Source organism: Phoenix dactylifera, chromosome 17 (genome assembly GCF_051530095.1).
Source record: "Phoenix dactylifera cultivar Ajwa chromosome 17, Ajwa_hap1_PhDact_Kaust_v1.1, whole genome shotgun sequence".
Lineage (NCBI taxonomy): Eukaryota > Viridiplantae > Streptophyta > Magnoliopsida > Arecales > Arecaceae > Phoenix > Phoenix dactylifera.
In genome coordinates this window covers 8615753-8631323 of record NC_143206.1, presented here as the reverse complement: position 1 = coordinate 8631323, position 15571 = coordinate 8615753, and the positions used below count along the sequence as shown (strand labels likewise).

The window sequence follows — 15571 nt, the reverse complement described above, 5'->3', positions numbered from 1 at the left end:
AAGGACTATTTAACAAACATATCATATCTCAATTATCATAATCAAGCACACAAATCAATCTCATTATACTTTAAGTATAACTTTAAAATTAAGAAAAAGATTTTACAGATAAAACCATAAATACCAAAACAAAGGTTTATGACAACAAACATATGAAGCCAAAAACTATATATTGTTGGCCCACCAAGAATAAAGAGCTCATAACTGTCATTTTTCGAATCTAATGCCCAGTAAATTTTAAATAATAGCTAGGGTGAAAATAGAAATTGTATTTTGGTGGCTATACAAAGCATTGGTTACAAATAGGTACACAAAACTGTCAAGAGTAAACATCTAATCTTCCTCTCCTATGCAAAAATTCCTCTAAAAATGTTGTTCACAAAAACTTGAGGTTGCAGAAATTTTGAGAGTTTTTGTGGAATAGAAGAGTGGAGGAAAAGAAGTGAGAATGAGATTGAGTTCTCTTGGCATTTCTCACTAAGAGAGAAGGTGGTCCACCCTAATCACATAAATTGGTTTAAACAGGTTTACACACAATGTTGGTCCAACCAAACAAAAAGGTTCTTCGGATATTAGGTGATCATCATAAAAAGAAAAAAGAAAGGAAGGAAGAAAGAAAGAGACTGATCTGCAATTTTAAAAAGCATAGGGATGGTCTTGCAAAAAAAAAAAAAAAAAAAACCATGTTTTCCCTGGTTGAGGAAGAGAGAGGAAACGCAGTAGTATTAAAACCAAATGAAGGGCAAAGAGAGTCTCAGTATTTGGAACACTCACCCCTCCCCTCTCATCCCTTGCATCACCTGACAAGGGCCAGGGTTAATGGTCATTTCTGAAGGCATCAACTTTCTCTAAAACCCTCCCTCTCGCTGCTCAAATACACTAAGCCCGTTTCTCCACCATTATTTCTTGCACTCTTGGGATGACAAGCCCACCAAAGAAAGTGATCTCTTTCGTGGGGATTCTTCTTAAGTTTCTCCATTGATCCGTTTTCTTCTTCCTTTGTTCCCATATCTCCATAAAAAGCTGTACTGAGTTTGAAGAAGAAGGAAAAAAAATTGGTCTTGTTCTTCTGTTTGGTGGAAGGGATGAGTAAAGAAGACGATATCAAGTTCCTCAAGATACAGGTACCTCTTTCTTTCCCTATTATTCTTTCTTTGCCTCTGCTTCTTCTGAACTCAACAACTTTCAACAGTCATTTCTCTTTTCTTTGTTTCCTTTTATCCCATGCTACATTTTGAGCATTATTCTTAACATTTAGCATGTCTCTGTCTCTTTTGTTCATCAAGTTAATCAACACATTTCAAGCTTTGTCTCTAATGTTCATGGTTTTGTCTGTTAATTTGTTTTTTTCCCTCCATTTTTCTTTCTTTATTTTTTTTTTAAATGCAGACCTGTGTTCTCAAAGTGAACATACACTGCGAGGGATGTAAGAAGAAGGTGAAGAAATTGCTTCAGAAAATTGATGGTACTTCCACGATCTATTTTTCCTCCTCCTCTACCTATGCACTGTTTTTGTAGTGTTTTTAGCGCTAGAAGAAAAGGAGCTTCTCATTTTCTTTTTATCTACAGTTGTTTGGATTCCTACATATATAGATCTCTGATGATATCTTTATTGTTGCCTTTCTTTTCTTTCTTCTTTCTATTTTGTATTACTGTTGATCTCAGGAGTGTACACCACCGCCATAGATGCAGAGCAAGGGAAGGTAACTATTTCAGGCAATGTTGATCCTGCCACCCTCATAAAAAAGCTTGCAAAGGCTGGCAAGCATGCAGAGCTGTTGGCTCCAAAGGGTGGCAGCAACAGCAACAGCAACAGCCAATCCCAGAAGCCACAGCGTGAGCAAGGGAAAGGGCAGCCCAAGGACAATGGAAAACCTCAGAAGGGCGGAGGTGGTGGTGGGAATGGTGGAAAAGACCACAAGGGCCAGCAACCACCAGCACCGCCGGCGCCGCAGCAGCAGCAGCGACAACAACCACTGCAACAACAATTCCAGCAGCTACAGCAGATGAAAGGTTTCGAAGATCTGAAGCTGCCGCAATTCAAGGACCTGAAGCTCCCCTTCCCGAAGGATCAGAAACCTGTGAACTTCGCCCCTCTCCCCGAAGACTGCGGCAGCGATGGCGATGATTTCGATAACTTTGATGATGAGGACCTGGATGTTATGGATAGTTTCGATGCTGACTTTGATGAGGATTTTAAGAACATCAAGATCAAGCCCATGAACGCACCACCCAATGGGAATGGGATGAATGATAAGAAGGGTGGCGGCGGTGGCGGTGGGAGTGCCAAGAAAGGTGGTGGTGTTGGAGATGCCATGGTGCAAAACAAGAGCATGGGTGTTAACAATGAGCAGAAGAATGGCAATGGTGGCGGCGGCAAAAATGGTGGCAGCGGTGGTGGAAATCAGAACCAGGGTGCTGGCAATGCTGGCGGTGGAGCTTCTGCCAAGAATGGTGGCGGCGGCGGGAAGAATGGTGGTGGGCCTGGGGAACAGGATAATAAGAATGGAGGGAATAATAAGGCCACTCCCAATGGCAATGGCAATGGCAACGGTAATGGTGGGAACAATAGCAACAATCCAGCCAGTGGAGGCAAGGATGGTGGCGGGGGCCATCCAGCGATGAATCCCAGAATGATGGGCCAAGGCTTCCCTGGCATGGGCTTGGGCCAAATGGGGAACATGCAAGCTCTCATGGCCCAGATGGGGAGCTTCCCACCTGCGATCCAGGGCCTTCCAGCCGGCGTCCCACAGCCTGGATACGTTCAAGGGGGGATGGTGGTGCCGACGCCGCCTCCGCCGCCGCAGCCGGAGATGATGGCTGCTGCATATCCATACCAGCAGCAGTACTTGGCTGCAATGATGCAGCAGCAGCAGCAGCAGCAGCCGAGGATGATGAATGGCCAGGATCATCCATATCAGCCGATGATGGGGTACGCCCGACCACCGCCGCCGCCAATTTACAACATGTACCAGCCACCACCACCGCAGGGTGAGCCATATACCGACTTCTTCAGTGATGAGAACCCCAGTAGCTGCTTAATTATGTGAAGCAATATAAGATTATGTGGGCTATGCTCTGCTTCTTAATCTCCTTGCCCATCTCTTTGAAGCTCTCTGGGTGGAGGGAAGAGGCATACTAGAACTTCTGCTGCATATAGATGGAAAATGGGTAATTTAGTATTTTTATCTTTATTTTCTTTTAATTTTTCATTAGTGAAATGTTTTCTCTCCGTCTCAAGTTGAAGTTAGGTCAAAGGCATATATATATCTATGTAGGGTTTAATTATAATATCTTATCTTTTGGGAGCTAGGGGTTGTTTGGTCCTCTTATGCTCGCTATAACATGTGAATGGAGTACAAAGTGAATGTAATGGGAGGCTAGCTTCTGGAGAGCTTTAAAAAGCTTTCATTGTTATGTGTCGCAAGTCGGAGAACAATAATAATAGAAATGGTGGAACTTCCCATCCATTGCAGATGAATGTTTGGTGCCTTACTTTGCTTGTTATGAATGTATCATTCCACTGGAGATGGTTTTTTGTGAGATAGATGAGTCTTCTGAGGAGCAAGAGAGAGGAAGGTTGGGCCATGATCTCCTTTGCCCAAAGCATTTTTCTTCAAGGCAATTTATTACCAACAATACATTCACTTCAACTCAAATTGCCTCTGATGCATAGTTCTAAAACATTGCAATTACTTTGTGAGATCCCTAGCAGATGTCAGTACCATGTTTCAGAGCCTTGTGAAGATCCTCTAACAATGCATGGAACTCTGTTTTTCAAATGCTGGCAATAGAAAAACGTAATCTTGTACGAGGGTGGCGTAGATCAATTTTTTCTTCTATGTTTGCAAAAAGCAAGCATCTCCCAATGTCCAGGGTGAGATGCTACTGCGTGCCATTCACTTAAACCAACACTCTGCCTCCAATGATTTCATGGGTCGCTTGAAACCAAAACAGTGCCACCCTTTTTCAGGCCCTGAAACATTTATGCATGAGTATTTATATCATTCAAACGAATCATGTCAGCACATCAAATACTCCTGGCCAAAGAATAATGCAGCTAGATGAGGTTGAGGGCCTGGAGATATTCAAAACATAAGGAGATGGGAGTGAGTTCGCCATCAGAACTGGGTAGAGAAGGGTTGAAGAAAAGGTGATATAAAGGGAGAAGCTGTACCAACAATAAGTTTATTATGGGCTACCCGAGTTAATTTGTTGATGTCAAGAGTCTCTATTGATATGTTAACTCCTGCAAGGTTGGACTTTGATGAGTAAGGGTTCTCTCAAAAAAAGATTATAATTAATATTTAGTAAAAGATATTCATTTGAGTTGGTCACAGATCATAGCTAGATTGGGAAAACAGAGAGTTTGATGGCTGATAGCTAGATGGCAACTACAGAAGATGGTTATAAGCCTTACTCCAGGATCACACTATCAAACCAGGACAGTTGATCCTTCAAACCATTTCTTCATTTCAACTCGATTTTACCCAGATGGTCAAATAACTTCCATAGGTTAAGGGAATATGCTGTTATAATTTGAAATAATTATCTTTTGGATGCTTGAGAAACCAGTAGGGTTTCTTTCCGAAGTTTCCTCCCGGGACCCTTAAATCATTGAATTCATAAGTACAGGGGCGTATAGTCCAATGAGAAAGAAAGTTAAAAGTTAATTTTTGATTCATAATTCTCTCCCCACCTGCAATCATCTTTAAACTTCAGATAGTTCTAATGTAAAATTGGAGTAGTTTTCTAGTTCTTGTATGTCCATTAGTGGCTAATTTTCGCACGCAACGGATGTAAATACAGCTAACAAAATCAAAAAATAATAGCTCACTAAAAGGCTATGGTAGGGATTTTTTGTTTTTCCATATGAAGCTCTCTGAATGGTGGACAGCAAAACACGCGGCCCAGTTAACCGCGCCATGCGCCTCTCTCAGCTCGCTGTAGACATGCGTGGCTTTGTAGATATCATGGAACAGTGGCTGTCCTCTCTAACTCCGAATTCATTTGATTAACATGGCCGAGTTACTCTTGAGGAGGAGACGATTTGCACCTAAGATGCGCCTTGCAAAAGTGATATTTTTTCAGGCAGCTCTGAACTTGGCACAGATGACAGTCATGTTGAAAATGCACCGGTCCCTGGCTGCTATCAGTCTGCCCTCATTATTTTTAATGATAAAGCCCACGCCACTAAAGCTTCTGTCATCATCCACACTATAATCAAAGTTTCATCGTGAGATAACCAGGGCATCCAGGAGACGAGCACAGATGAAGCCACTTATTTCATTAAACTTTTTTCAACACAGATCGGCGAAGATTTAAATCCAGTCGAGACGAGAGGCATACGAGACGGGCCTACATGTGAAAGTTGTAGCGAGGAATCACCATGCATTGGGGTTAGAGCTCTTCCCTCCCTGCCATCCTCCTCCCAATATTTTTTCCTGGTATAACTGTTTGTTCCGAGGCTTAAAAGCCACGTAAACTCTCATCTTTCTCTTTAGCAGTCTCCCCCTTTTTTCCTTTTTTTAGTAGGGATATGAAAGATGGAAGAGACTCCTTAATCTAGGGAACAGTGCAGGGAGAAGAGAATGATGCCTCTCTCTCTCTCTCTCTCTCTCTCTGGGAACAGTGCAGGGAGTCTAGAGAATGATGCCTCTCTCTCTCTCTCTCTGGGTTCCTTTCTTTATTTTTCCTTTGCTCCATGTCCCACACTCCCAAGAAACTTTTGACCCAAATTTGTACTGTCACCATTGATGAGCTACACTGCCTGCTTTATGCTAACATCCATATCTAATTGTTTACGAGGCTCTCCGAGGCCTACACTAACTTAGGTGGTACGTGGCCTTAGGCTACTGCACATTTCAACTTTTTGGTGAGTAGATCAATGGAGACTACAGTATTCTCCACTTAGTTCTCCTAAATCAAATATAAAAGTTTAAAATTATATGCCATGAACTATAAAGTTAATACACTAACAAACAAAACTTTAGAGAAAAACTTGTTAACAAATCCTCCACGTACGAGGCGTGGAGAATATGCATGTACGCTATGAGGTATCATTAAATATTTTATTTAACTTTTTATTATATATTCTGCTATAACCAAGAAAAAGTGTTCGTTGGATCTGATCTGTCCAATCGATGGTCTTCCCAATAAATGGATGGGTTGGATTGGTGGACCTGGAGCTGACACTATCAGCAGTATCTCAGAGAAAGAAAGAGATGCCTTTCCATCACATCCAATACAAACCTATCTCCCTCTCTCTCTTCTGCCTGGTTTATAAGATGTCTAATCAATTCATTCATACATGGAATCTTATCACTTCATCAATGCATGCAGTGACATCTATCTGAGTATTTTCTTTTCATTTCTCTGGGCTTAGGTCACAAAGTTTTATGGCTGCTAGCTTTTTCTAAGGTGCTTCTACTTTCTAAATTTATTAGTATTATTTCTTTCTACGTTTACTTGGGCTTGTGGGCTTGGTGCTGGGGCGAGTACTACCATGGCGTTGTGGGCATGGCCTTCTTCCTATGAGGTAATGGACGGACTTCCGTAATGAATATGTTGCCATGGTACGGGGTTCATTCACTTCTTTTTGACTACTTTCTTATCTGCATCTGTGACCATGCTGTACCTTGCCAAGGGCCGGATTTCCCGTGATCTTAAAACATAGACTCTCCTCCTATGGAAAGAAGAAAAAAAAAAACGCATTGAATCTCTCTCTCTCTCTCCACTGCCTCCTTCTTCATTTGTCATATTTTAATGGAACCAGCTGGTTTTGGCACGTCCACTTGGACAAGCATTATAGATGATTGTCATATGCTCAATCTAATTATTATTTTTTTATGAAATCTAATTATAGTTTTTGACTAATTTGTGGATTACACCTTAATTGTGAGAGTTGGATTTTCATTTTTCTCCCTGAAGCAATGGCAGCGACAGTAAAGTTGGTGTCAGTGGTGATGTAAAAGATGTGATTTTTATTTTTTATTTTTGGCAATACTAAAAGTAAAAATTCCTTATTTTCTTTTTTAAAAGTAATAAAAGTAATTTTAGAAAATAATAAAATAAAAATTAATAATGTTAAACATGCTTTTGCCTTGATTTTTTTTTTTACTTTATTTTTAACAATAAAGAATGAGAAATGGAAGTGATGCCCAATAAGCTTATTTTTAGAAATAACAATAAAAAACTTATTTTTATTTTATTATTAGATTTTAAAATATAATATGTTTGGTATAATCATTAATTTTTTAAAAATAAAAATATGATGATGGTAATTAAGAATGTGATGGTGGTGGTGGTGGTGGTAAAGACCATGGTAGAAGTGATAGTATAGTAAAGATGTTGAGGGTGATTGCAGTAGCGGTTTGTGACGGTGCTCGTGATGTTGATAATAGCAATAGTGGTGGAGACAACGAAAATGATGATGATGGTGATAGAAATAATGGCTGTAGTAATGGTGGTGGTAGTGGTGGAGATGGCGGTGGTAGCGGTGATTGCGGCGGCGGTGGAGACTGTAATAGATATGGTAGCATCGAAAATAGCCACGATCGGTGTGGTGTCGATTATGGGAAAAAATATTATTTTTTTTGAAATGGTGAAGTAAGAATTTTTTACTTTTATTTTTGTAAATAATAAATTTTTTTTAAAAAATAATAGTTTAAAAAAGATTGATGCATCAAATTTTCTTAGTTAATTCACTGCAATACGGTTTTGCAAAAGTTGACTGAAATACTATCATGTAATTGTACTTACCTAGTGCAAGATAAAAGTTTCATCCTTTGTTGAAAATTTTAGCGAGGGAAGTCAGCCTTTTTGCGCTAAGCTTTTGGAAATAGATTATCTAAAGAAGGTAGTTCTTTAGACTCGAGGTTTCCTAACCCTTCCCATGATCCTGTTATCATGATATGCCAAATATTTAAGATGTAATGGAAGTGTTGCATGGTTAGAATTAGATTGTTTGCACTACTCTATCTCCAGACTTCAAGTAGCAAAAACAATCTATTTCTCATCGATGAGAGAATAATGGGAATGCGAAGACAATGCAAAAATTAGTGGATAATATCAAAATATCAAAAAGACAAGAAATTTCATATCAAAAATCGTCAATTAATTAATTATTTTATTTTATTTTATCCTAATTTAGGTGCCATTGCTTAGTATAAAGGTAAAAAGGTTGGGCAATGATGAATTTTCGAGTTCTAAAGCAATCATTTTGTGGAAAGAAAAAAAAGGTCAAAAATAGCACAAACATAATTGAATATCATGATGATATCGTGATCTTGGATTGTCCAAACTAAATAATATTATTTTTATTTTTATTTTGAAGGAGCAATTGCTTGACGATAGAAAAGTCAAGATGACTTGTTTTGTGCACCAACTTTCTCTTAGTTATGGAAGAGGTTACAAAACAACAAAATGCTAACCCTTTTGACATAAAATAGGGAACCCCTCGAAATAGAAAGGTGGAACTAATTCACATATATGCTTCTAAGTTCTCCCAAGAACAGTGACTTGTGATGTTGAAAATCATGCAATCTACTAAGACACTTTATGTGAACTTTTTCTCTAAAAAGTCATCCAAAATAAGAGGCTGCAGGAAGTTTCCTACTCTAGAATGAAGTATACTTCCCGCAGAGAGGAAGGACATCGTCCTAACTTTCCCGTACTCCAAGGGAATATTTTAAAATATGATCAAGGGAGATATAATTTCATGCTCATGGATTTTCTATTTGATTCCTGTCTCTCCACCAATGTCGGCCGCGTAGCAGCTTTCATTGGGGCTGGGCTCTCCTTCTATCAGAAAATATTTGATGCAGACCGTACCTTCTTCGACCCTGGATTCTCTCCATTGGGTTCCTTACCCACGAGTGAGTACGTCATCCCCGCGCCACCTCGATACCAGCGAACCAGAAAGCGCTTCCATCATGTGCAATCCAAACGGAGGGCATCCGGCCCTCATATTTAATCGACGCCCCCGCGTTTCGAACTTGAATCACACCGAAGAAAACAAAGCCTTGTTTCCAACACCATATACCCCCCTATTTCTTATCAACCGCCAACACTCTATACCTCCCTATTTCTTTTTTTTTTGATTGAATGGGAGGCTCGCTGTGCCGCCCTTTGTTTTATTAAATAAAAATTATGTACATATTGAATTGCTTCGCTAGCGATATGATGCTAGCCGAACCCATAGATATTGAGAGATGATGTAAGGATTTAGGTGAGGATTAGAAAAGGACTAATCCCCAGCCCTTACAAAAAACAACCGAAGACACGAATTTGTTGTTAGATAAAAAAATATGAGGAAGAACACTCAAGAAGAAAGTTTGGAAGAAAAATAATTTTCATTTAACTCACATCCAAACACAATTAGAGTACATGGATATTTATAGGGACTTTAGATGGTCTTTTAACCTCCCTAATTGAATTAGTCATTACACCATTCATAACCCCAAATAAATCTCAAATAACTCTCTCTAAATAAATTTCTTATAACTCCATGTAACTCCCACATGACCAAAAAACAAAAAGACATGTAACTCCTCACCATACTAATATGCAATTATTGAAATAAAACCATAAGTTACTAAATATTAAAAACTAAGTTTAGTAACCAACACCCCCCCTTAAACTTGGTTTTGCAACTCCAAGCAAACTCCTTAACTTGCAAAAAGTTTCACTCTTGAGGGGCTTAGTGAATATATCCGCTACTTGATCTTGAGATTTGACATGTACAAGCTCGATCTCCTTGTCCTTCACGTGCTCTCTTATAAAATGTATCGAGTATCAATGTGCTTGCTTCTTTCATGATAGATGGGATTCTTGGCTAGTGATATGGCAGATTTGTTGTCAATGAACAATCTTGTAGGTTGTTTTTGTGGACATTGTATCTCCTTTAGTAGCTTCCTTAGCTAAATTGCATGACAAACACCGGAGGAGGCAGCTACATATTCGGCTTCACATGTAGAAAGAGTAACAATTGGCTGCTTCTTCGAACACCATGTGAATGCAGTACTGTCTCCCAAGTAAAATACATAGCCGGAAGTACTTTTTCTATCATCCAAGTCTCCTCCCCAATCGCTATCCAAGTAACCTACAAGACAAAAATCTTTGGAAGAAGAATAAAATAAGCCTTGTCCAATAGTACCTTTGATGTACCGAAGGATTCTTTTAGCGGCCTTCAAGTGATATGATTTTGGCTCCTCCATATAACGACTCACAAGTCCAACTCCATATAATATATCCGGCCTTGTGCATGTCAAGTAACGAAGACTTCCAACTAGGCTCTTGAACATAGTAGGATCAATCTTTTCTGTATCACCATACTTCGTTAATTTTGTGCCACATTCCACCGGAGTGTTTGCTGGATTACAATCTTCCATCTTGAACTTCTTTAATATTGCCTTTGCATATCCTTCTTGTAAAATGAAAATGCCATTTTCAGTTTGCTTCACTTCTATGCCCAAAAAGTAGGACATAAGGCCAATGTCTGTCATTTCAAACTCCCGAATCATAGATTTCTTGAATTGCATAAACATGTTTGGATTGCTTCCTGTGAAGATCAAGTCATCAACATACAAGCAAACAAGAAATATATCTCCATTTTCATTCACCTTACTATAGAGTGCATGCTCATAAGGACACTTCATAAAATTATTTTCAAGAAAGTAAGAATCAATTCTTCGGTTCCACGCCCTTGGAGCTTGCTTTAAGCCATATAAAGCCTTATTTAGCTTGAGAAGAAAACCATTCAAAAATGCCGATTTTACATCCATTTGAAATATTTGCCATTTAAATTGAGCCGCCAAAGAAATTATCAATCTAATTGTTTCCATACGAGCAACGGGAGCAAATACCTCTTCATAATCAATACCATACCTTTGACTATATCCTTTGGCCACCAACCTTGCTTTGTACTTTTCTACATCACCTTGTGCATTCTTCTTCATCTTGTATACCCATTTTACTCCAATTGCCTTGTGCCCATCTGGTAAAGTAGCTAACTTCCATGTGTCATTTTTCTCAATAGCCTTGATTTCTTTATCCATAGCCTTCTTCCATTTGTGATCTTTAATGGCTTCTTCAAAATCTATTGGCTCACAATTGGCAAGAAGACAAACAAGAGTTAGATTATTTTCATTCTCTGTTACCTCATATATTTCACTTAGTCTTCTCATTTTGCTTGGCCTTGAACTTGGTTCTGCTGGGAATGAAGATGAAGATGGTGTAGGTGCTTGTAACTCTTCATTTCTTGGTTGCTCTTTTTCAATAAATATGCCGGATTGCCTTTTTTCTTCTTGAGAACTCCAATCCCATATGCCTTCTTCATCAAATTCAACATCTCTACTAACAACAACTTTTTCATTACATGGATTATATAATTTATACCCCTTTGAGCGAGCATCATAACCAATGAAAACATATTTAGTACTTCTATCATCAAGTTTAGTTCTCTTTTCTGCCGGTATATGAGCATAAGCAATACTTCCAAAAACTTTTAAATAAGAAACAATAGGCTTCTTACCGGACCATGCTTCTTGTGGTGTGATATTCCGCAAGCCTTTTGTGGGGCATCTATTCAAGATGTAAATGGCACAATTTGCTGCTTCGGCCCAAAATTGCTTTGGCATACCTTTGCTTTTCAACATGCATCTCACCATATCAAGAATAGTTCTATTTCTTCTTTCTGCAACTCCATTTTGTTGTGGAGAGTATGGAATCGTCAAAGGTCCACGAATTCCATTCTCTTCACAATAAGCTTCAAATTCTTTAGAAGTAAATTCTCCACCTCTATCGGATCTCAAGGATTTAATAGTATAACCACTTTCTTTCTCAACATATATCTTGAATCTTTTGAAAGTACTAAAAGCTTCAGATTTGTTTTTCAAGAAATAAATCCATATTTTTCTACTGAAATCATCAGTAAAAGTGAGAAAATATTTGTGCTCACCAAAAGAGGTAGGAACAATTGGCCCACAAACATCTGTGTGCACAAGTTCTAGTGGCTCCCGTGCTCGATATATTGCTTCATTTGGAAAGCTCCTTCTATGATGCTTGCCGAGAAGACAACCTTCACAAAGCTGCTTTGGATCTTCTATGAATGGCAATCCCTTCACCAAATCATGCTTAGATAAAAGCTTTAAAACACCAAAGTTAAGATGACCATATCTCAAATGCCAAAGCCATGATGAATCTTTAAAACATGCCTTCAAAGACATAGCAACTTCACTTTGAATGTTTAGAAGAAACATTCTATTCTTTGTCATTTCAATATTTGCAATCAATCTATTTCTTGAATCTCTTATAGAAAGAGTACGATTTTGCATTTGAATATTGTAACCTTTTTCCAAAAGTTGCCCCAGACTCAAAATATTATTCTTCATATTTGGCACATAGAAAACATTAGAAATAAATGTATGAGTGCCATTCTTCAAACGAATCAAAATAGTGCCTTTGCCCCTTACCGGAATTTTAGAAGAATCTCCAAAAGTAACTTGACCACCGACTGATTCATCAAGCTCCGCAAATAAGCTTCTTTTGCCACACATGTGATTGCTCGCTCTAGTATCAAGATACCATGCTTCCTCTTTGTTGCTTTCTTCTCCTTTATATGCTAATAATAGAAATGGCTCTTCTTCTTCATTTCTCTTTTCACCATAATTAACATTCTCATCAACTTGATTAGTAGCACTCCAACAATTTGAAGAGTAGTGCCCAAACTTCTTGCAATTATAACATTGAATATTAGATTTATCATACCACCTTCTTTCATATGGCCTTCCTCTACCACGTCCTCTTCCTCTTATAGGATTTGAACCTTGCTCCTTCTCTTCATTGCTTGATGAGCCACGATTGATTCTTCCTCTTCCTCGTCCTCGGCCACGGCCACGACCTCGTCCTCGGGCTCTTTCTTGAGTTCTCCCATAATCTTCTTTTGTAGTAAGCTTCGTTTGTAGAACTTGCTCCAATGGCTTTTCTTCCTTTCTTTTTTTAAGCTTTTTCTCATGAACTTGCAAAGAGCCCATAATTTCTTCAATTGTCACTTCCTCCAAATCTTTGGATTCTTCTATGGCTGCAACAACAAAATCAAATTTCGGGTCCAAAGACCGCAACACCTTTTCCACCACTCGAACATTGGTTAGAGTTTCACCATTCCTCCTTAATTGATTAACAATCACCATAACTCTTGTAAAATAATCAGCAATAGATTCTGAATCTTTCATTTGTAAATACTCAAAATCACTTCTAAGGCTTTGAAGACGAATCTTCTTTACCTTATCAATATCCTTGTATGCTTTTTGAAGAAATTCCCAAGCTTGTCTTGATGTTGTAGCAGCTCCAACAATCTCAAAGGTGGCTTCATCTAATCCTTGATAAATCAAGAAAAGAGCTTTCTTGTCCTTCTTCCTTGACTTCCTTAGCGATTGCCTTTGATTCTCCATCAAAGTCGCCTCATCTTCAGGCTCCACATAGCCTTTTTCAACCATCTCCCATGCATCTTGCGAGCCAAGAAGTGCCTTCATTTTGATGCACCAATTTTCGTAGTTGTCTTTGGTGAGTTGAGGAACCGAAAATGCCATCGTATTGTTGGCCATTGGATCAATCTAGCTCTGATACCACTTTGTTAGATAAAAAATATGAAGAATAACACTCAAGAAGAAAGTTTGGAAGAAAAATAATTTTCATTTAACTCACATCCAAACACAATTAGAGTACATGAATATTTATAGGGACTTTAGATGGTCTTTTAACCTCCCTAATTGAATTAGTCATTACACCATTCATAACCCCAAATAAATCTCAAATAACTCTCTCTAAATAAATTTCTTATAACTCCATGTAACTCCCACATGACCAAAAAACCAAAAGACATGTAACTCCTCACCATACTAATATGCAATTATTGAAATAAAACCATAAATTACTAAATATTAAAAACTAAGTTTAGTAACCAACATTTGTGGATTTATGTATTCAACTATCTCGTTCTTCCTGAGTAGCATGCTTTGTTGTCTTTTCTTTTGCATGTCATGGAAGTCATGCATGTAATCTTTTCTCTGCTGCTCCTATAACAGTATTGCAAATCTTCACAATTATTTCTTTTGCTGCAGCATTGTAAAAGGACATCCAATCTTGGAGAAGGGATAGTGCCTTCTAAGTCACAAGTCCCAGAGATGTAGCTTGAAATTCAAAAACCCTTTTGTTTCTCTCTTTCCATAGGCACCAACACACTCTGGAGAACACGCAGTCACATATTATTTTCTTTTCTTTATCTTTTATTCTTGTCCTCCATGTATTCCATGGTTCTTCCATTATTGGAGGGAGCAGGGGCATTGGAACTTTATTGGTGATCTGGTGCCAAACCATTGCTGTGAAGGAACACTTCAGAAATAGGTGGTTAGTCGTTTTATCTTCTTTGCCGTAGAGAGAGCAAGCTGGTGGGGCAGTCCACCTCCTTTTCCATAAATTCTATTGTTATAGCTTAACCAATTGAAGATTTTAATTTTTTTCGAGAGTGGGAGCTTCCAATTGAGGGTTGCGAAGTGGGATGTTATCCCTTCATGGCTCAAGAATTGGTTGCAGCTTCTTACTGAGAAGATTTTTGAGATGTTCCATTTCCAACATGTAATATCTTCTTTGAGGGTGAGCGTTATCATGTCCAGAAGGCCTTGCAGTTGATTTAATGCATTCCTAGCCAGACTGTTTCAAATGGGTCTTACTAAGAGCAATCAAAGAGTCCTATTTGTTGGTGAAGAGAAACAAGGTGGGAAGAATGGGTCTTTAGGGGCTCTTCTGATTCGATTCATTCCTAGCCAGAGTGTTTAAAATGGCTCTTGCTAAGAGCCAGTGTGATGAATCTTGAACAAAGGCAATAATCGAAGAGTCCGGTTTGTTTCTGCTGATGTAGCTGGCTGTACTCACTTAAAAGCTATATGAAATGCCGTTTTTATCCAAAAAAAAAAAAAGTCCAGTTTGTTGGTAAAGGGAAACATGGTGGGAAGAATGGTCTCTAGGGGCTCTTCTGATGTCCAATAATCATGCCAAAATGTAATTTGATCACCCTTTTCCTGGTTGAGGGAGACACTGGCGAAAAACCAAGCGCCTGTTCTCGTTATACTTCTCTATGGTGCGGACACCTTCTAACTTGTGTCTTTTATAGCGTAGCTTGGTGGTTTGCGAGAATAGTGCAAATCATGAATGAGCTTTCTCCAGGGCCTGAAAGGTTCATTATAATATCTCCACCACCACTTTGTTAAGAGGCATTGGTTTATCATTCTAATGCTGATAACTCCAAGTCCACCAAGATGCTTAGGTCTGCATTTGTACCTCCCTATTTCTTAGCAACCCTTAAGTACTTCACAGTCTATATGATCATTCCAATGATTCAAGAAGTCCATCTCCATAAGTTCTTTCATCCTCCTTGTCACTCCATTGCATTTGCAAGTCCTCTCCTATTTTTTGGCCCGAATTATGTACTTCGACTACCATATAATCCATCTCTCTTTGATTCAAGTATCACATAATGGCATTTGCTGGTGCTAAAAAAGTCACCTTTCTTTAA

The 15571-nt window shown here is 38.7% G+C and overlaps 1 protein-coding gene across 1 annotated transcript; it reads left to right on the top strand.

Moving 5' to 3' along the window:
• The first annotated feature begins 645 nt into the window (after positions 1-645).
• Positions 646-3481, top strand: LOC103722103 (uncharacterized). Its single transcript, XM_039132852.2, has 3 exons — positions 646-1124; positions 1390-1465; positions 1666-3481. Exons 1-3 carry the CDS (start codon positions 1086-1088, stop codon positions 3048-3050), a joined length of 1500 nt encoding a protein of 499 aa, XP_038988780.1. The 5' UTR covers positions 646-1085; the 3' UTR covers positions 3051-3481.
• The last annotated feature ends 12090 nt before the right edge of the window (positions 3482-15571 follow it).

Coding starts and splice junctions, on each gene's coding strand:
- LOC103722103 (XM_039132852.2), top strand. CDS start 1,086: ATGAGTAAAGAAGACGATATCAAGTTCCTCAAGATACAG. Junction 1,125..1,389: donor TCAAGTTCCTCAAGATACAG/GTACCTCTTTCT, acceptor TTTTAAATGCAG/ACCTGTGTTCTCAAAGTGAA. Junction 1,466..1,665: donor ATTGCTTCAGAAAATTGATG/GTACTTCCACGA, acceptor TGTTGATCTCAG/GAGTGTACACCACCGCCATA.